Source organism: Nematostella vectensis, chromosome 8 (assembly GCF_932526225.1).
Source record: "Nematostella vectensis chromosome 8, jaNemVect1.1, whole genome shotgun sequence".
Lineage (NCBI taxonomy): Eukaryota > Metazoa > Cnidaria > Anthozoa > Actiniaria > Edwardsiidae > Nematostella > Nematostella vectensis.
In genome coordinates this window covers 4,663,051-4,684,200 of record NC_064041.1, presented here as the reverse complement: position 1 = coordinate 4,684,200, position 21,150 = coordinate 4,663,051, and the positions used below count along the sequence as shown (strand labels likewise).

General features: G+C 42.5%; 1 protein-coding gene across 3 annotated transcripts in view; it reads left to right on the top strand.

The window, feature by feature from the left end:
* The window catches only part of LOC116614594 (spectrin alpha chain, non-erythrocytic 1), a 33,991-nt gene that overhangs the window by 10,984 nt on the left and 1,857 nt on the right, over positions 1 to 21,150 (top strand). For all 3 annotated transcript variants that reach the window (XM_048731026.1, XM_048731028.1, XM_048731027.1), the window contains exons 22-50: positions 102 to 216; positions 756 to 839; positions 1,305 to 1,409; positions 1,790 to 1,881; positions 2,387 to 2,531; positions 2,995 to 3,111; positions 3,914 to 3,978; positions 5,120 to 5,219; positions 5,575 to 5,723; positions 5,968 to 6,016; positions 6,294 to 6,541; positions 7,082 to 7,329; positions 7,983 to 8,167; positions 8,533 to 8,637; positions 9,346 to 9,455; positions 9,824 to 9,922; positions 10,310 to 10,430; positions 10,848 to 10,969; positions 11,491 to 11,623; positions 12,145 to 12,243; positions 12,922 to 12,969; positions 13,322 to 13,510; positions 13,956 to 14,165; positions 18,064 to 18,180; positions 18,663 to 18,778; positions 18,932 to 18,995; positions 19,425 to 19,537; positions 19,986 to 20,135; positions 20,430 to 20,585. In XM_048731026.1, the coding sequence (XP_048586983.1) occupies positions 102 to 216; positions 756 to 839; positions 1,305 to 1,409; positions 1,790 to 1,881; positions 2,387 to 2,531; positions 2,995 to 3,111; positions 3,914 to 3,978; positions 5,120 to 5,219; positions 5,575 to 5,723; positions 5,968 to 6,016; positions 6,294 to 6,541; positions 7,082 to 7,329; positions 7,983 to 8,167; positions 8,533 to 8,637; positions 9,346 to 9,455; positions 9,824 to 9,922; positions 10,310 to 10,430; positions 10,848 to 10,969; positions 11,491 to 11,623; positions 12,145 to 12,243; positions 12,922 to 12,969; positions 13,322 to 13,510; positions 13,956 to 14,165; positions 18,064 to 18,180; positions 18,663 to 18,778; positions 18,932 to 18,995; positions 19,425 to 19,537; positions 19,986 to 20,135; positions 20,430 to 20,585 (3,654 nt within the window). The remainder of the gene's footprint in view (positions 1 to 101; positions 217 to 755; positions 840 to 1,304; positions 1,410 to 1,789; positions 1,882 to 2,386; positions 2,532 to 2,994; positions 3,112 to 3,913; positions 3,979 to 5,119; positions 5,220 to 5,574; positions 5,724 to 5,967; positions 6,017 to 6,293; positions 6,542 to 7,081; positions 7,330 to 7,982; positions 8,168 to 8,532; positions 8,638 to 9,345; positions 9,456 to 9,823; positions 9,923 to 10,309; positions 10,431 to 10,847; positions 10,970 to 11,490; positions 11,624 to 12,144; positions 12,244 to 12,921; positions 12,970 to 13,321; positions 13,511 to 13,955; positions 14,166 to 18,063; positions 18,181 to 18,662; positions 18,779 to 18,931; positions 18,996 to 19,424; positions 19,538 to 19,985; positions 20,136 to 20,429; positions 20,586 to 21,150) is intronic.

Here is a 21,150-nt window from a genome sequence, read left to right as displayed (position 1 = left end):
TCATTTTCAGTTACCAAAACCTTTTATGTCATACTAATGCCCTGTGTTCCCACAAGCAAAAACTCGCTGGTTATTTATGTTGTTTGTTTGTAATTGTCCAGGTATAATGACCTGATGGATAAGGGAGAGGAGAGACGCAAGAAACTTGAAGACTCCATCCACAGATACACTCTACTGAGGGAAGCCCATGAGCTGGAGTCATGGATCAATGACAAGGTATGTTCTCATCATTGTCATCATATTATTACCATCATTATTATTTTTGTCAACAAGGTATTCATCGTCATATTGCTATCATCATCATTATTGTCATCAATGTCATCATTATATTGCTATCATCGTCATTATTATTGACACCAATGTCATCATCATATCATCATATTGCTATATATCATCATTATAACTGCCCCCTCGTTGTTGTCAACAACATCATCATTTTTGATAGTTAACTAAAGAAAACGTGTTTCTTGAAGGCGGCCATCCTCAGTTCAGAAACATGTTTCTTAAGTTTCTTTTTATTTTCATTACCAGCTTTATCCTCCTCATCATTATTATCATTGCCAACATTTTCATAATCACCATCACCATTGTAATTATTCACATCAGTGTCATCTTTAATGTCACGGGGGGATTAAGGGCTTGTTAATTTAACTTTGTCATCATGATCACCATCATAATCATCATTATTGCCTCTACCCCTTTTGTAGGTGCAATACATTTCGTTTATTCATTCTACTCCCACTGTTATCTTGCAGGAAGCCATTGTTACATCCGAAGAAGTTGGGAAAGACTTCGAGCATGTTGAGGCTATGCAGAAGAAGTTTGATGACTTCCAAAAGGTTTGTATTCTGCTGCTAAACTACTTAGCCGATTTCCACTAAGTCAGTAGGGTCACCTGAAACAATTGGGATTTTCGGTGCAGGTTTTTTCTAGGTTTTGATTGGTGAAAATTTCTGCTTGTGAATCGTTGGTGCTTCTTGCTCATAATTACAGTACATAGACTTAGTGCTCAATGTTAGAATACTTAACAACCAAAAGGAATGGTGGAATACTGTTATTTAAAATTCAAAGCAAGGAATGTCAAAGTAATTGAAACTGAGTTAAAATCGCTGCAATTGACGAAAAAATCACTATCTCTGAACTTTGTAGATTGGACTCATTGGATGTCTTTAAACGAAGATAAATTGCACTTTTATCAGATGGTTGGCTGAGTTCAAATCCTTCACCAAGCTACCACGTCACCACAGCCACCAAAAAAAGGCTTTAAAGCAGCTCTCTGAGTATGTCTTCTTTTTTCATCCCAGGATATGTCTGCCAATGAAGTACGAATCAAGGAGTTGACAATCCTAGCTGAGCGACTGAAGGAAGAGCATTACACAGAATACGAGATGATCCAAGAGATGATTGAGGTAAGTGATCAAATTGAATACTCTCCACACCATAGATTTCATGTTTTATTTCTTAATCAAATGAACTTCTAATGATTTTGAATGATAATTTAAAGAAATATATATGTTGAAATACATTTTGGTTGTGCAATTTGTTTGCAAATTTGTCAAAGAGCTCATCTGTCAGTCAATATTTTGTTCTCCTAGCTAATCATCTAGTGTTGAAGAGCATTGGAAAAGCTATTGCTGTTGCAATCGTTTTGATTGAATTCGAAATTGTATAGAAGCTTTGTTTTCAGATGGTTCTTCCGATTTTGCATTATATAATTTGTCTTCCAATATTAAGTAAAAACATATAACAAATGTGGGGCTGACTAGCGCTATTTCTTTCTTTTCATCAGAAATTGACCCAAAAGTGGACCGACCTGAACCAGATGGCTGAGCAGCGCAAAGACAATCTCGACAGCGCCCAAGAGATACAGAAGTTCCACAGGTACACTTCTATCTACCTTTTTACTTGCCAACGCACATTCGTCATAAGGGGCAATTGCTTCCTATCCTCCAACCAAAATGTATAAAGTTACTGTGAATGATTCGTTTGCAAGCATACCCCTCCCCTAATCCATGATAGAAATATGATGCTGGATCAACAGTTACATATCTGGTACAGGGTTCAAAATAGCGGCCGGCTGATGGCAATAGCCGGCTGTTTTCTGGTCTTTGCTGGCTTTTTTTCTTCTTCTGTATTTCCCTCTCATATTTTGAGTATGCAAGTTTATTTCTTACGGCAAAATCTTGCAGATTAAAAAAAAAAATATTTTGAAACCTGTAGTTTGCACATGAAGGCTTAAGTCCCCAAACGAATTTCCGAAAACTAAAACGAAAAGCGAATTTTTCCAAATTGCGGTTGTGGAGACGACTTCCACCTATTTCTTGACGTAGCTTTCTTTGAGAATAGATTGACATCGTTTCGGCTGACCGAAGTTGATTCTTTTTAGGGATGCTGATGACACCAAGGCTTGGATATCTGAGAAGGACACAGCTCTCTCATCATCTGACTATGGCCGTGACTTGGCCAGTGTTCAGGCCTTGCAGCGCAAACATGACGTGCTAGAGAGGGACTTGGCTGCTCTTGAGGAGAAGGTACTCTAGACATGTCAAAAAAAGTGTGACTTCTTCAACTTGTACTTGGATTACCACTGCATGGTTTCGTCTGTCCTCTGAAAATGTTGACCATAAGCTTGAAAATAATACCTCCTAGTTGTTTGACCTTTACTCGCCTCAGCACCATGTGTGCTCACTAGAAGTAACTTTTATCATGATGTCTATGCACTAAATGATGTAGCTGCTCTTCTGGCCTTTTTCCCTACTTGCAGCAGGAGCGGGTATAGGGCACCCCTATTTACAGATATCTGTAAATATAAGCACATTGGTGGAAGAACATTAAATCTTCCCCCCTTTCTTGAAACCCTTGCTCCCCCCCCCCTCCCTACCTTTCTTTTCTAACTCCAGGATCTGCCACTGAGCACTCAATCATATTTTCTTGTGTTGTTTGAAGACAATGATAATTTAAGTGTTTTCATTAAGTCATCGTTCCATGCGACAGGTTCGTCAGCTGAACATCGAAGCCGCCCGCCTGACCTCTACTCACCCGAACTCATCTCAGGACATCGAGTCCAAGCGCTTTGAGCTGGAAGAAGCCTGGGCCAACCTCAAGGACCAGGTAGAGACAGGGCTTCTGGAATTACGCGCTTGTGCGTAATCCACAAATTTCCACGTAATCCCGCGTAATTTGGCTAAATTTTGAAAGAAAAAACATTTAAGTGCACAGCTGATGTGTTCTTTTAGGGTTCTTACCTCTATTTCTCGTAAAAAAAGACCGATATTCTTCGTAAGAGTGCGATATTTCGAACTGAATTTCGAAAACAAATAAAATGACTAGGCGTTCTTTGCTAAACCGCGACGGCCTTGCCTAAGATATTTTCGCGCAAAAAATAAACCTTTTCAAGTTATTTCGTGCTTTCCTTCGGTACAAAATGTAGTTTGGGCGTAACAGTTGATATTCCGTGTAATTTAGCGCGTAATTCAGTAAAGAATCCCGCAAAATTTTGATTTTTAAAGAAAAATTTATTGCAAAATCCTGCGTAATTTAGCGCGTAATGATTGATTTTCCGCGTAATTTAGCAAAGAGTTTTTTTTTCGCGTAATTCCAGAAGCCCTGTAAAGAGTTTACTTCTAACAATCACGTCTACAGATATATGGTTTCTTACAGTAGATGGAAAAATACTAGACATTTGCAAGCCTTTTTGCAGGGAAACTTTTTTTTGAATTAGCTCACACAAATATTGAAGTTTATGATTTTTTTATCGATCTCAGTTTTCAGTCTATATAATGAGTACTGAAAAAGGTAGCTATGTATGTTTTTTTTTTTTACCGAGAGACTCGAACAATAATATGGTAAACTAGTCTTAGTCCTTTTTTTTGTTATTTTGATTCATTTTCTTATTACTCTTTTCGCCATCTAGGCCGCTGCAAGAAAAGGAAAGCTGTTGGACTCGTATGACTACCAGCGTTTCCTGAACGAGTTCAGGTATGTAGTTATTTGTAAGGGAAGTATTTTTTAGAAATGTAGTCAATTTCGTAGTCGAAAGGTATATCTTTTATTACCATTTTTCAATAAGGACATAAGTTGGGAATTCTTGAGGATTGCTGTGTTCTTTCATAATGTGTTTTATTTTTTTAGATTTGTTATTTTACATTATTTTGTTTAATTCTTCTTGGAAATTATTTTTTTTTACATAATGTGATTGTTTTACGGACTTGATCTTGTGGATTCATTATTTTACATAATTTGTTTGGTTGATTTTCAAGAGACCTGATCTCGTGGATTCATTATTTTACATATTTTTTTTTATTTTCAAGGGATGTGATCTCGTGGATTCATTATTTTACTTAATTTGTTTGATTTTCAAAGGACCTGATCTTGTGGATACATTATTTTACATAATTTGTTTGATTTCCAAGAACCTTATCTCGTGGATCCATTATTTTACATAATTTGTTTGATTTCCAAGAACCTTATCTCGTGGATCCATTATTTTACATAATTTGTTTGATTTCCAAGAACCTTATCTCGTGGATCCATTATTTTACATAATTTGTTTGATTTTCAAGGGACGTGATCTCGTGGATTCATTATTTTACATTATTTGTTTGATTTCAAGGGACCTTCTCTCGTGGATTCATTATTTTACATAATTTGTTTGATTTTCAAGGGACCTGATCTCGTGGATTCATTATTTTACATAATTTGTTTGATTTCCAAAGGACCTCTCGTGGATTCATTATTTTACATAATTTGTTTGATTTTCAAGGCACCTGATCTCGTGGATTCATTATTTTACATAATTTGTTTGATTTCCAAAGGACCTGATCTCGTGGATTCATTATTTTACTTAATTCGTTTGATTTTCAAGGGACCTTCTCTCGTGGATTCATTATTTTACATCATTTGTTTGATTTTCAAGGGACCTTCTCTCGTGGATTCATTATTTTACATAATTTGTTTGATTTTCAAGGGACCTGATCTCGTGGATTCATTATTTTACATTATTTGTTTGATTTTCAAGGGACCTTCTCTCGTGGATTCATTATTTTACATTATTTGTTTGATTTTCAAGGGACCTTCTCTCGTGGATTCATTATTTTACATAATTTGTTTGATTTTCAAGGGACCTGATCTCGTGGATTCATGGTATCAAGGCTCTTGTGTCTTCTGACGAGCTGGCCAAGGACGTTGCAAGCGCTGAGGCTTTGATTGACAGGCACCAGGTAAGAGCGAATCACTGACGAGGATTCAGTTGACTGACATCGGATTAGAGCCAATCAATGTCCAGACTATCGATTAATAGGCATGTGGTGATAATTACATTAATGGTTTTATTTCTAGGCATTTGGTGAAATTTTATGGCTTTCCGACAAGGTCGATAAAGGCTATTAGTTCTTGCTTAGACCTCTTTTATCACAACACTCCAGTAAACGTTTCATATGCAGTATCTTTATGTTTTATTTGATACTAGGTGGAACCCAACAACTGATAAGATTCCTTTTCAGGCATTAGACTCGACAACACGACTTATGCATTTAGTCCCAGTCCTTTGCTTGACATATCCATTCACTTGCACAGGAATACCGTGCGGAGATAGATGCTCGTGACAGCACCTTCCAGGCCTTTGACGACTTTGGCCGTGAGCTGCTCGAGAAGGAGCACTATGCTAGTTCTGACATCCAGGAGAAACTGGAAAACCTGGCTGAGGAGAGAGAGGACCTGGAAAGGTACGCCCCCTCCCCCCCCCCCTCCCAAATAATATGAAGGCCTAAAAAAACAAATATTTGAACGAAAGTATCTACAACATTTTGCATTACTTCTCTGGTTTATGATTCAAGGTCTGCCATGTTAGCTTCCTGCTGTGGTCCGCCACTCGATGGCTGCCTTGCTCTTAGGCGTGCAACATCGTGAAAATTGACTGATGCTACTTTATTTGAAAGTGCTTAATTATGCAAATGATGTTCTCCACAGGGCATTTGCCTCCCGCAAACAGCGACTTGACGAATGCCTTGAGCTTCAGGTGAGACACAGTGAATAACATTAATGAAACTTTGTGGTACTGAAAGATGCGTACTGAACTATGCTTGAAGCTGGTCGAAATTTTATAAAAACGTTTAGACAATTCTTTGAAAAACGAGAAGTTTAGGAGAGATTAGGCACAACTTGAACCATTTTTTTTTTGTACTTTCGCTGCGCTTAGGGCTCACAAACCGTGTGGGCATCGTGCCGCCGCGTTTGTTACCAAATGAACACCTCGTAATATTCACTCATTCTTTGCTTTACCGCCTTCTTTCCAGCTCTTCAATCGCTCTGCAGAGCAGCTTGAAGCATGGATGGCGACTCGTGAGGCTATTATTGAAAAGGAGGATGAAGATGCTGGTGAGGGAGCTGATGCCCTTATTAAGAAACACGAGGACTTCACACGTGCACTTACAGTGCAGGAGGAGAAGATCGGGAAGCTGAAGGAAAATGCCGATACTCTGATTGCAGCTGATCATTATGACTCGCCTGTCATTGCTGAGAGAATCGCTGCAGTGTTAGCCAGGTAGGAGACGCCATTACGGTGCTACGCCATGCCTTAGACGCCATTACGGTGCTACGCCTTTCCTTAGACGCCGTTACGGTATTACACCATACCTTAGACGCCGTTACGGTGCTACACCATGTCTTATACGCCATTACGGTACAACACCATGCCTAAGACGCCGTTAAGGTACTACCCCGTGCCTTAGACGCCGTTATGGTACTACACCATATTTTAGACGCCATTACGGTGGTACACCATACTTTAGATGCCATTACGGTGGTACACCATACTTTTGACGCCATTACGGTGGTACACCATACTTTAGACGCCATTACGGTGTTGCACTGCATTAGATGCCATCACAGCAGCAATATCTGCCATTGCTGACAACGCCTCGCTCGAGGATGTAACAAAAATTATGTAAAAGCGTCGCAATTGCTGGCCCAGTAATGTGGTCTGTTTCCACCAGTAACGTGGACACTGTACGGCCTGGGCAAGTTCAAGGATATACCCTTCACCCGATGAAAACTACTTTTAAAACGTTATTTTCTGCCACAGATGGGCCACACTGAAGCAAGCTCTAGTCGAACGCCGCTCTAAGCTGGGCGAGTCCAAGACTATCCAGCAGTTTAGTCGCGATGCTGAAGACATCGAGGTTTGGATCAGTGAGAAGATGCAGACTGTCCTCGACGAGTCATACAAGGACCCCACCAACCTGCAGTCTAAGTTCCAGAAACATCAGGCGTTTGAGGCGGAGGTGGAGGCCAACAAGGAACGAGTCCTGGAAACGGTCAACCTTGGTGAAGGTACACCATTGTACTTAATCTTCGCGTGCTTTTTTTCGAAACGGAAAGGCTGGTAAAAAGCTGTGTTACCCCATCTAAGTCGGAAAACTATGTTACATAGACCGCTTTGATGTGTAAGTCTGTTCTGAATTTTCGTGTTTCGGGATTAAAGAAAAGAAACTAAGTGAATTGTATTTGCACCGCAAACCAGTGCCCATCAGAAACAAGAGAAGCCAGGCATTTAGCTAGTATAAAGCCCTCACTAAGGCACGATTGATACGTCGCGCTCCTGCCGTGCCGAATCTAATAGTCTACTTGTGTCGACACAAATCAATGGGTTTAACGTTGATTCAGACGTCGCCCTAAATAAGTCGCGGTAAATAGGTTGTGAGTTGATGGGGAGTTGATGATGGGGAGTTTCTGTTGCACAAAATGAAAAAATATAGTATTTGATTCGGCACATCAGAAGCTCGACGTTTGAATCGGTGTCGTACTTTTGCCATGCAGCACGACTGTTGCAGCCGCGCTTAATGCCCTGCCGCGCCGAACTAAATCCTTCGTGCCGAACTTAATTGACTCAGACGTCGATCTGTTCATGTGCGAATCAAAACAATTAGACTCCGCACGGCAGGAGCGCGACGTGTGAACCGAGCCTAACATTCTCATGTTTCCAGGACTAATCGAGCAGAACAAGTGCGCAGGAAGCGAGCCGGTTGTCCGAGAGCGCATCACCCGTATCACGACGCAATGGGAACTACTGGTGACCAAGTCCAGCCAGAAGACGCAACACCTGAAGGAATCCAACCAGCAACAGCAGTTCAACACCAACATCAAAGACCTGGACTTCTGGCTAGGCGAGGTGAGTAATGCATCAAATACCTGGAAAACCTGCAGGAAAACCAGGTTTCCCCTTTTTTTTAGTTTTCTGTGAATTTTTGGCAAACAAATCAGGAAATAGTTCGTTTGAGGTTACTGTTATTTACATATTTGGAAAACAGATCCAATCTTGATTAAATACGGCTACAATTTTTTATAACTTTGTTACTCATCGAGTGAAGGATTTTTTATTTTTCCCTATTTTTTATTGGTCTGATTCCGTGGCCAAGTTTTTCAGGCTGCAAAATAGGTCATACGTATGTATACAATGTCGCCTACTGTCACAACTACCCCTGATGCCTTAGCCCTGGTGTTACTTAGTGCACTAATTATGTTTGGCTTATCCAGGTGGAGGCCTCACTGTCCTCAGATGACTTTGGCCGTGATCTCGCGAGCGTTCAGAACCTGATAAAGAAGCACCAACTAGTGGAGGCCGACATCGCCGCGCATGAGGTAATACTCCCCTGTCTGCCCTCCCCTCCCTCTCCTCCTCATCCACCCTCCCTCTCCCCCTCTTCCACCCTCCCTCTCCTTCTCATCCACCCTCCCTCTCCTCCTCATCCACCCTCCCTCTCCCCCTCTTCCACCCTCCCTCTCCCCCTCTTCCACCCTCCCTCTCCTCCTCATCCACCCTCCCTCTCCCCCTCTTCCACCCTCCCTCTCCTTCTCATCCACCCTCCCTCTCCTCCTCATCCACCCTCCCTCTCCTCCTCATCCACCCTCCCTCTCCTCCTCATCCACCCTCCCCCCACGACTCAGCCCTCTTAGTAGGGAGTAGTAGTAGGCAACACTCATATTAGCGTACAATTGGTTTATGACAGTGTGATACTTATATATTTAGGAAAGCTGTTTACCCTGATGTTAGCATGACGGATAGGCTGAAAAAAACCCGGGGTAACTCAATCTAAGTGGGAAAGTTATGGTACATAGACAACTGATATCGATATCTGTTTTGGACTAGATGTGGTTTGCATGCCATCCCCATGCCAACAGGGTTTCACAGACCATTTCAGGAACCCGTTTGGTATTACGGGCAGTACAACCACACCCTGCTCTAAGGGAACCCACTTGTAAACGCCACGTTAATAAGGACATTTTCAAAGTCGGTTAAAAACAAACTCTTATTTCTGACATATTCTCTGTTTTGTTGTGACATTGCAGGATCGCATCACCGTTCTAGAAACACAGACGCAGCATTTCGCGGAAGTGGGTCACTTTGATGCTGACGCCCTTCAGGAGAAGTCCAAGGGAATCAAGGATCGCTATGACAAGTAAGCTCAAGACGTCGTATTGTCGTGTGCGCAGCTTCTAATTAGCGCCAATGTTAACCTTATATTAGGGTATATTAGATAAGCTCCCCCCCCCCCTTCCAACATGCCGTCTAATTTCTAAGATCAGAATACTGGTTTTAGCTGCAAAAATATCAAGCATCTACCTTCGTCTTTAGTACTCACAAATGCGTGTCACAGAATGTATTATAGTATTTTTTTAATTAGTTGTTTAAACTCGCTTGACTAACAAAAAGCTAACAGAATCACCAATGACGCAGAAACGAGCATTTTTTTCAAATTACCCCCCTTTCTCCTTCTAACCGCATTTTGCCCAGATGTCATGAATTAATTATTTGTTTGTGGTGAAGGGTGAAGGACATGGCTGCGAACAGGAGTGACAAGCTGGCCGAGTCTAACGCCCTGCACACGTTCTACCGTGACGTGGATGACGAGGAGTCCTGGATCAAGTGAGTGGGTAGCACCACCCCCCCTCCCCCCCTAAAGTATCTACTTTCTACTTCCAGCTTTATTTATACTTTCTGCGATTTTAAATAATCTGCAAACTCTCGTCAATTATTCCCAATTGCTAAACCACTTTTTGACTACCGTCATTCAAATAACATATTACTATTTGGTGCTTTTTGAGGTGACGTTATTTAAAACTGGCACTGGCCAATGAAAATGCTTCAAGTAAGAGCTCACACAATATTTAAAACTGCAGTAACTTCTTACATGGCGTGACAACGCAGAACATCGGCTCTATAGTAATGCACATCCTGAATTGGAAGAATTGCGTTACAAAGTAAGACACTGTGTGACGGAGGATAACTCTTCTTGCCTTATTTGGTGTGCAGGGAGAAGAAGCTGCTGACGAGCTCAGAGGATTATGGGAAGGATCTGAGTGGTGTGGAAAACCTGAGGAAGAAGCACCAGCGGCTTGAGGCGGAGATCAACAACCACGAACCACGGATTGCGGTACGGTGTTACGCTATAACGCACGGTTTACGTTACGGTTTAACGCTATAATGCAGGGATTGTAGTACGGTGTAACGCTATAACTTACGGATTGCGGTACGGCGTAACGCTAAAACGCACGGATTGCGGTACGGCGTAACGCTATAACTCATGGATTACGGTACGGTGTAACGCTATAATACACGGATTGCGGTACGGTGTAACGCTATAACTCATGGATTACGGTACGGCGTAACCCTATAACTTACGGATTACGGTACAGCGTAACGTTATAAAGCACGTATCGCGGTAGGGTGTCACGCTGTAATGTACGGATGGTGGTGCCGTGTAACGTTAAAACGAACGGATTGTGGTGTACTGTAGTATACCGCTATGTGACTATCCACGGCTTATGTTGTCTTTTTGTCTTTCCCTAAGGCTGTGACAGAGTGCGGCAATAAGTTCGTAGAGGAAGGTCATGGCAACGCGGACGAGATTAAAGCCCGTGTTGATGGGCTGCAGGAGAAATGGGACGAGCTCAAATCCCTCGCCGACGCAAGGTAACCACAATATAGCCATTTTATTTAGGAAACTGTTATGACCTTCTGAGCGTTCCTTATTGATGTGTATTTACAGCACAACCAGTAACACATGAACACCTAAAATATGTGTTAATTGCCTTCTGACAAATCAGACGCGAGAATTAAGGCACTACGACTTGTTGAGGCATGTTTCCAGTTGAGTGTTTCAATATCTCGCGAGTGATTGGTCGGAACAAACATTCCTACATACTTCCGGTGTTCCGGTTTTACTGTTCTTGCTGTAAGTGGGTAGTGGGTGGTGAAATTACTCAGAGAAGTTCAACATACTTCTTCAACCTTGTGTTAATTTATAGCTTGTAAGTGGGTAGACGGAAAAAGTATAAATTTCTTTCATCTGGAAGTTTTGGTTTTAAGTGCGAATGACTTAACAGCCGGCCTGCACTATTTGTTGATCTTTTGTCAAAACTAAACCGGTTAGCTTATACGATCTACTGTCGTTATAAAATGAGCCTCATCTGGATCTGATGAATGGTTTCCAGGCAACACAAACTGGACGATTCCCTGGCATACCAGCAGTTTGGTGCCAATGTGGACGAGGAAATTTCGTGGATCAACGAGAAGAATACACTTGTTGGCAGTGACGACTATGGGGACACCCTTGCTGCCGTCCAGGTATACTGATAAGCGTGTGCTTTAAGGTAGTGATAGGTATGTGTGCTTAGCTAGTACAGAAAGGGGCGTTTGATTAGGTTGTACATTAAAAACGTTTTATCGGGGTGTTCATTTAAGCGGTAATCACACCAGTTTACTTTCTGTCAATTACCCAACAATTTCCGATGATTTTAAAATATCTAAAAATTGTAAAAGCAGTTTGTCCATCGGAAGTTTTTTTTCCAGGATTTAGAGCGGATGGCCGGTTAAAAGAGTGGATTCTAATACATTACTTTGTCGGTTGATGTTTTCGTCGGCTCGCCGAAAGTAAATCGCTGCGATTACTATTGTAAAGTGAAAGCTTGAGACGTTTAACCATGCTGTACTGTGAAATACATTTGATCGTATTGTACTGTAAGGAAGCTTGATTAGAATGGAATACAAGAAAGATTTGGGGCGTTTGATCAAGGTTCTATTGAAAGACATGATTGCACATGATGTCCTGCTAGAAACGATTTATAGGATCTATATCGATGTTACAGGGTCTACTGAAGAAGCATGAAGCCTTCGAGACTGACCTGGAGGTACACCGTGAACGCGTCAACGACATCGAGAACGCGGGCAACCAGCTCATCAACGATGTAAGCTATATACACACAGCAGGGGCGGATCCAGGATTTCAAAATGGGGGGTGGATGATGGCCGGTTAGACGGCTTAGAACCGATCCAGTGGCTCTTGGAAGATCACTACCTGACACATAGATCTTAAAATACTTCACGCTGAATTGGATTTGTCGCGTCAGCAAAGTCAAGCAGGCGAAGTCGTTTATTTCTTTGACACAAGTACTTTTTTCTCAAAGAGGGGGGGGGGGGGGGTGGATATCCACCCAATCCACCCCCCTGTATCCGCCCCTGCACGGAGCACGCGGGGAACAGGGAACCATTAGACTCATCAACGATGCGAAGTCATCTCATATACTGTACCCGCCGAACACCTTATCATATAATCTTACCAACGAATCCATCTATATTTCATTTAATGTCAGTCTTAAACAATTCTGGTCTTATGTACCTAAAACTCTCTCCTCACGTGTCATTCCACTTCTGTTTGCCTTTCTTGATGGTTCACCCCTTCATTTTTCGTAAAGTGTCAAAGTCAGTGCTGTTTTGCAGTGAAGACCAGATAACGACAGACAGACCTTGCTCTATATATTCTCCCTTAATTGCCACACCGCCCAACGGCACATATCCGATGGCCGTATATTTTATCCTCATAACGTACACCGTCTGTTGTGCTCTAAACGGTATCTGTTTTCTAGGGTAACCACCAGGGAGAACTGATCGAGCACCGCATCTCGTCCATTAAAGTAAGGCCTGTTCTTAAGAAACTGTTCCTTTTGATGACAAGTTTGAGGTGCTTTTACACTTTTTGATATAAACAGAAGGAAGATGTTGACAAAGTTAAAAACTGTGATTGACTTAACGGACTAGCTTATTAAGGCTAGTGACGAAAATAAACTGAGCTTTGTTGTGCAACTCTTTATATCTTGCGTTTGTATTTTACTGCGTACGATAGGCGGGTATAGAAAGTTGTTTATATATTTTTTGATAAACCGCATTTGGCCCTTGATCAATTCAACCAACGTCTCCCGAAAATAAGTTAAACTTGCAAATGTTTTGAAACGACCAACTTCTCTAAAAATTTGCTTCAATTGCCAGACGAAGCTAGTTGAGCTTGACCGCATGGCGTCCTACCGCAAGACCAAGCTGAATGATAACTCGGCCTTCCTTCAGTTCAACTGGAAGGCAGATGTGGTTGAGTCATGGATTGGGGACAAGGAGGGTATCGCACGGTCAGAGGAGCTGGGGCGGGACTTATCATCTGTCCAAACCCTCATGACAAAACAGGTGAGAAAACAAGAGCTGTAAGGAAGGGTGTGGAAAGGAAGAGGGAACTGCAATACCTAGGAGATGGAGGGGTAAGGGCCTGGAGGGGGACTAGCGGGAGGGTGAGGGGGCTATGGAGGAGGAGGGGAGGTAAGGGCCTGAGAGGGTGGTACTAGTGTAGGTTGGAGCAATGGAGGAAAAGGAGGGGACAAAGGGGCGTGTAAAAGAAGAGATTATGCACATCACATGTTTTTAATTGTTGAAATTGTGAAAGTGGATGGTAACATCATTTATATGTTCTCGTACCGTCTACATAACCTTGATAGCCTGTCAGTGACTTGTGTTTTATCCATGGTTTGTAGTTCCGTCTAAATAGCCTTCATGGATGTCAATTTGTTGTGTTGCATCCGTAGTTTCTAGTGCCGTCTACTCAACTGTAATGGCCTGTTTATGTGTTGTGTTGCAGGAGACGTTTGATGCAGGTCTGCAGGCGTTTGAGAACGAAGGAATCGCGCGCGTGACGGCGCTGAAGGACGAGCTCGTCCAATCCCAGCACGAGCAGTCACCTGCGATCATAAAACGGCATGATGACCTCATTAAGCGATGGCACGCCTTGCTGGCAGACTCTAACACCCGCAAACAACGCCTGCTAGAGTCACAAGAGCAGTATAAGAAAGTAAGGTTATCTTGTCACGCACACAACGCTTGCTAGAGTCACAAGAGCAGTATAAGAAAGTAAGGTTATCTTGTCACGCACACAACGCTTGCTAAAGTCACAAGAGCAGTATAAGAAAGTAAGGTTATCTTGTCACGCACACAACGCCTGCTAAAGTCACAAGAGCAGTATAAGAAAGTAAGGTTATCTTGTCACGCACACAACGCTTGCTAGAGTCACAAGAGCAGTATAAGAAAGTAAGGTTATCTTGTCACGCACACAACGCTTGCTAGAGTCACAAGAGCAGTATAAGAAAGTAAGGTTATCTTGTCACGCACACAACGCTTGCTAGAGTCACAAGAGCAGTATAAGAAAGTAAGGTTATCTTGTCACGCACACAACGCTTGCTAGAGTCACAAGAGCAGTATAAGAAAGTAAGGTTATCTTGTCACGCACACAACGCTTGCTAGAGTCACAAGAGCAGTATAAGAAAGTAAGGTTATCTTGTCACGCACACAACGCCTGCTAGAGTCACAAGAGCAGTATAAGAAAGTAAGGTTATCTTGTCACGCACACAACGCCTGCTAGAGTCACAAGAGCAGTATAAGAAAGTAAGGTTATCTTGTCACGCACACAACGCTTGCTAGAGTCACAAGAGCAGTATAAGAAAGTAAGGTTATCTTGTCACGCACACAACGCTTGCTAGAGTCACAAGAGCAGTATAAGAAAGTAAGGTTATCTTGTCACGCACACAACGCTTGCTAGAGTCACAAGAGCAGTATAAGAAAGTAAGGTTATCTTGTCACGCACACAACGCTTGCTAAAGTCACAAGAGCAGTATAAGAAAGTAAGGTTATCTTGTCACGCAAACAACGCTTGCTAAAGTCACAAGAGCAGTATAAGAAAGTAAGGTTATCTTGTCACGCACACAACGCTTGCTAAAGTCACAAGAGCAGTATAAGAAAGTAAGGTTATCTTGTCACGCACACAACGCCTGCTAGAGTCACAAGAGCAGTATAAGAAAGTAAGGTTATCTTGTCACGCACACAACGCTTGCTAAAGTCACAAGAGCAGTATAAGAAAGTAAGGTTATCTTGTCACGCAAACAACGCTTGCTAAAGTCACAAGAGCAGTATAAGAAAGTAAGGTTATCTTGTCACGCACACAACGCCTGCTAAAGTCACAAGAGCAGTATAAGAAAGTAAGGTTATCTTGTCACGCACACAACGCTTGCTAGAGTCACAAGAGCAGTATAAGAAAGTAAGGTTATCTTGTCACGCACACAACGCTTGCTAAAGTCACAAGAGCAGTATAAGAAAGTAAGGTTATCTTGTCACGCACACAACGCTTGCTAAAGTCACAAGAGCAGTATAAGAAAGTAAGGTTATCTTGTCACGCACACAACGCTTGCTAAAGTCACAAGAGCAGTATAAGAAAGTAAGGTTATCTTGTCACGCACACAACGCTTGCTAGAGTCACAAGAGCAGTATAAGAAAGTAAGGTTATCTTGTCACGCACACAACGCTTGCTAGAGTCACAAGAGCAGTATAAGAAAGTAAGGTTATCTTGTCACGCACACAACGCTTGCTAGAGTCACAAGAGCAGTATAAGAAAGTAAGGTTATCTTGTCACGCACACAACGCTTGCTAGAGTCACAAGAGCAGTATAAGAAAGTAAGGTTATCTTGTCACGCACACAACGCCTGCTAAAGTCACAAGAGCAGTATAAGAAAGTAAGGTTATCTTGTCACGCACACAACGCTTGCTAAAGTCACAAGAGCAGTATAAGAAAGTAAGGTTATCTTGTCACGCACACAACGCTTGCTAGAGTCACAAGAGCAGTATAAGAAAGTAAGGTTATCTTGTCACGCACACAACGCTTGCTAAAGTCACAAGAGCAGTATAAGAAAGTAAGGTTATCTTGTCACGCACACAACGCCTGCTAGAGTCACAAGAGCAGTATAAGAAAGTAAGGTTATCTTGTCACGCACACAACGCTTGCTAAAGTCACAAGAGCAGTATAAGAAAGTAAGGTTATCTTGTCACGCACACAACGCTTGCTAGAGTCACAAGAGCAGTATAAGAAAGTAAGGTTATCTTGTCACGCACACAACGCTTGCTAGAGTCACAAGAGCAGTATAAGAAAGTAAGGTTATCTTGTCACGCACACAACGCCTGCTAAAGTCACAAGAGCAGTATAAGAAAGTAAGGTTATCTTGTCACGCACACAACGCTTGCTAAAGTCACAAGAGCAGTATAAGAAAGTAAGGTTATCTTGTCACGCACACAACGCCTGCTAGAGTCACAAGAGCAGTATAAGAAAGTAAGGTTATCTTGTCACGCACACAACGCTTGCTAGAGTCACAAGAGCAGTATAAGAAAGTAAGGTTATCTTGTCACGCACACAACGCTTGCTAAAGTCACAAGAGCAGTATAAGAAAGTAAGGTTATCTTGTCACGCACACAACGCCTGCTAAAGTCACAAGAGCAGTATAAGAAAGTAAGGTTATCTTGTCACGCACACAACGCTTGCTAGAGTCACAAGAGCAGTATAAGAAAGTAAGGTTATCTTGTCACGCACACAACGCTTGCTAGAGTCACAAGAGCAGTATAAGAAAGTAAGGTTATCTTGTCACGCACACAACGCTTGCTAAAGTCACAAGAGCAGTATAAGAAAGTAAGGTTATCTTGTCACGCACACAACGCCTGCTAGAGTCACAAGAGCAGTATAAGAAAGTAAGGTTATCTTGTCACGCACACAACGCTTGCTAAAGTCACAAGAGCAGTATAAGAAAGTAAGGTTATCTTGTCACGCACACAACGCCTGCTAGAGTCACAAGAGCAGTATAAGAAAGTAAGGTTATCTTGTCACGCACACAACGCTTGCTAAAGTCACAAGAGCAGTATAAGAAAGTAAGGTTATCTTGTCACGCACACAACGCTTGCTTGAGTCACAAGAGCAGTATAAGAAAGTAAGGTTATCTTGTCACGCACACAACGCTTGCTAAAGTCACAAGAGCAGTATAAGAAAGTAAGGTTATCTTGTCACGCACACAACGCCTGCTAAAGTCACAAGAGCAGTATAAGAAAGTAAGGTTATCTTGTCACGCACACAACGCTTGCTTGAGTCACAAGAGCAGTATAAGAAAGTAAGGTTATCTTGTCACGCACACAACGCTTGCTAGAGTCACAAGAGCAGTATAAGAAAGTAAGGTTATCTTGTCACGCACACAACGCCTGCTAGAGTCACAAGAGCAGTATAAGAAAGTAAGGTTATCTTGTCACGCACACAACGCTTGCTAGAGTCACAAGAGCAGTATAAGAAAGTAAGGTTATCTTGTCACGCACACAACGCTTGCTAAAGTCACAAGAGCAGTATAAGAAAGTAAGGTTATCTTGTCACGCACACAACGCTTGCTTGAGTCACAAGAGCAGTATAAGAAAGTAAGGTTATCTTGTCACGCACACAACGCTTGCTAAAGTCACAAGAGCAGTATAAGAAAGTAAGGTTATCTTGTCACGCACACAACGCTTGCTTGAGTCACAAGAGCAGTATAAGAAAGTAAGGTTATCTTGTCACGCACACAACGCTTGCTAGAGTCACAAGAGCAGTATAAGAAAGTAAGGTTATCTTGTCACGCTCACAACGCTTGCTAGAGTCACAAGAGCAGTATAAGAAAGTAAGGTTATCTTGTCACGCACACAACGCTTGCTGTCACTCACACAACCCAAACAAATTCTGATGTCATAAAAAACAAGATTTGAAGTTGCGCATTCAACATCATGCCTCGCATTATCTGATGTCATATTCAGAGTTTGATGCTGCACCATGCACACGCATTATGGGTATCACACAATTTTAAACATCGTCCGATGTCACGCACACCACTGAACTCAACTAAGCAGCGTTCTATTTTTAGGTGGAAGATCTATTCCTGCTTTTTGCCAAGAAGGCATCTGCCTTCAACAGCTGGTTTGAGAACGCGGAGGAAGACTTGACCGATCCAGTGAGATGTAACTCCGTCGAGGAGATCAGAGTAAGTTTGCTGCTGTGTGGCCAGATACAATGGGTGTGGTCAGATACTATGGGTGTGGCGAGAGACTATGGGTGTGGCCAGAGACTATTGGTGTGGCGAGAGACTATGGGTGTGGCCAGAGACTATAGGTGTGGCGAGAGTCTACGGGTGTGGCCAGAGACTATGGTTGTGGCCAGACACTATGAGTGTGGCCAGAGACTATGGGTGTGGCCAGAGACTGGTTGTGGCGAGAGACTGGTTATTGCCAGAGACTATGGGCGTGGCCAGAGACTATAGCTGTGGCCAGAGACTATAGCTGTGGCCAGAGACTATAGCTGTGGCCAGAGACTATATGTTTGGCGAGAGTCTATGGGTGTGGCCAGACATTATGGGTGTGGCCAGAAACTACGGGTATGGCCAGAGACTATGGCCCCAGATAACAAAACAATTACGCGCAAGTCGATGGTACTCTCCGGGTGTTAAAATTGCTATTTTCGTTCCAGGCCCTGCAAGAAGCGCATGCCCAGTTCCGACTGTCCCTGGACCAGGCAGAAGAGGACATGTACTCACTGAGGAAGCTTGACCGACAGATCAAGAGCTACAAAGTCTCCATCAACCCGTGAGTTTGATGAGTCGTGTCTTGTACAATTAAACCTGTACAATTTTCGTATTCTACTTCCGTAATCCCAATTTAAATTCTTTGTGTATTTTGCTCATTGGTAGCCACCACACCGTAGTTATCCAGACAAATTTGTATTTGATTTCTTTCTAGGTACACTTGGTTCACCATGGAAGCACTGGAGGACACATGGGAGAACCTGCAGAAGATCATTGAGGTAAAGAATTAACGCCACAGCTTACACCCCTTTAGACTTGCTGTACTGGAGCGTAGAACAGCTAGATGTAATGCACAAAAGTATCATTTCCATCAAGAGTGTCCAGATATTTTCAATCAAATGTCTTCAATAACGTACTGGACTTCATTCGTAGATTATTATTTTTAAGTTTCCTTGCGAATAAACCGTTGTATTTTCAAAGAAGTGGTTGATCGACCTTCTTTAATGTGTTTGTCGTTTTCTGTTTCAAGATGATATAGATACACTGTACTGTTAAAAAACTCTTTACAACTGTTATCACATATGTTTATTTATTTGGTCGAACTCCAGGTCTAAACTTCCTTATTCAGTTTCCGTGTGGACGAGGGTTGGCTCGCTTGCTAGTCTAGAACAGCTTGTCTCAATAAAAATTCTCGTTGTTTTCTGCAGGAGCGCGAAGAAGACCTCGCCAAGGAAGCGCAGCGACAGGAGTATAACGACCGCTTGCGCCAGGAGTTCGCGCAGCACGCCAACGCATTCCACAGCTGGCTCACAGAGACCAGGTTCGTCTCCATGGGTCTGTGTGCAAATGACCTTTACAGTTTGCGTGCTTTGTGTGTTTTTATTGCATACTTTGTGTGTTTTTGTTGCATACGTGTGTAACTATTACGTGTTTTATGCGTTTTCATTGCGTACTTTGTGTGTTTTCATTGCTTTTTTTTTTACGTGTGTTTATCGCTTGCTTTGCGTGTTTTTACGTGTTTTCATTGCGTACTTTGCTTGTTTTTGTTGCGTGTTTTTTACAAGGTTTTATTGCGTACTTTGTGTGTTTTCATTGCTTTTTTTTTACGTGTGTTTATCGCTTGCTTTGCGTGTTTTTACGTGTTTTCATTGCGTACTTTGCTTGTTTTTGTTGCGTGTTTTTTACAAGGTTTTATTGCGTACTTTGCGTGTTTTCATTGCGTACTTTGCGTGTTTTATTGAGTTTTCTTATGCGTGTGTTTTGTGCAGGGCCATCATGGTTGAAGGCCAAGGCGACTTGGAGGATCAGCTAGCCGAGATCAAGAGGAAGGATACGGAGATTGCGGACTGCAAAGCGGACCTGGAAGTCATCGAGGGACTAGGCGCACAGATGGAAGAAGCCCTTATACTGGACAACAGGTAGGACGCAACCCGCCATCACAAGCTCATTTTATCCGCCGTATATTTGTCCCTAAAGAAAGCCAACCACGCCGCCATTTTACGCTCCTGCACAATACCGAGTGACTCAAATAAACCATTTCCATCGGCTTATTCAAGCAAGTAACTGAGAAACCTTCAATCAAATGTCATTTATAATTTACCAGACTTCTATCATGGATGTCTATTTTGAAGTTTACTTACAAATACTATGTATTTTTAAATATAAACAATACCAAAGGTGAAGTCGATCGACATTCTTTAATGCCGTACCAGGTACACGGAGCATAGTACTGTGGACCTCGCGCAACAGTGGGACCAGCTGGACCAGCTTGCCATGCGCATGAAACACAACCTGGAGCAGCAAATTCAGGCGCGAAAGACAACGGGCGTGTCGGAGGAGACACTCAAGGAGTTTACCATCATGTTCAAGTAAGGAAAACAATAATAATAATAATAATAATATGATACCGATACCGATACTAAGGGAGTGTTCTTTAAATACACCGAGGGGGGTGGGAAGATATTGAGGGGGGGGGGGGGGGGGCCCGAAAATTTTTAACCACCAAAAGGGGGGACTTTAAAAAAAAAAAGGTCCTCAAAGGGAAAAGAAAGAAAATTTGGGGTTTTTCAAGTGGTGGGGAGGGGGGGGGGGGCACCGAAAAAAATGTTTACAATGAAAGGGGGGGCTCTGACATTTTAAGGTGTCTTGGGTAAAAATCTTCCCTCCCCCCCCCCTACGGTGTATTTAATGAACACTCCCTAACGGTACCCAATTGAGGCTCATTAAGGTGATGGCTTTTCGTCCTCTGGGTCCAGAGAGAGATAGTTAGGCCGTGAAACCGGGAGCAATTTCACGGGTTCTTCAACGTCCCATTTACCTTGTGTGTAAAGCGTTTAGGAGACGGGACCTCAGTTTTGTATGTCATTAGAAAGACTGGAAATACAGCACCAAATTCAAATCCAGACCTGAACCTAGTCCCCGAGTTCAGAGCCG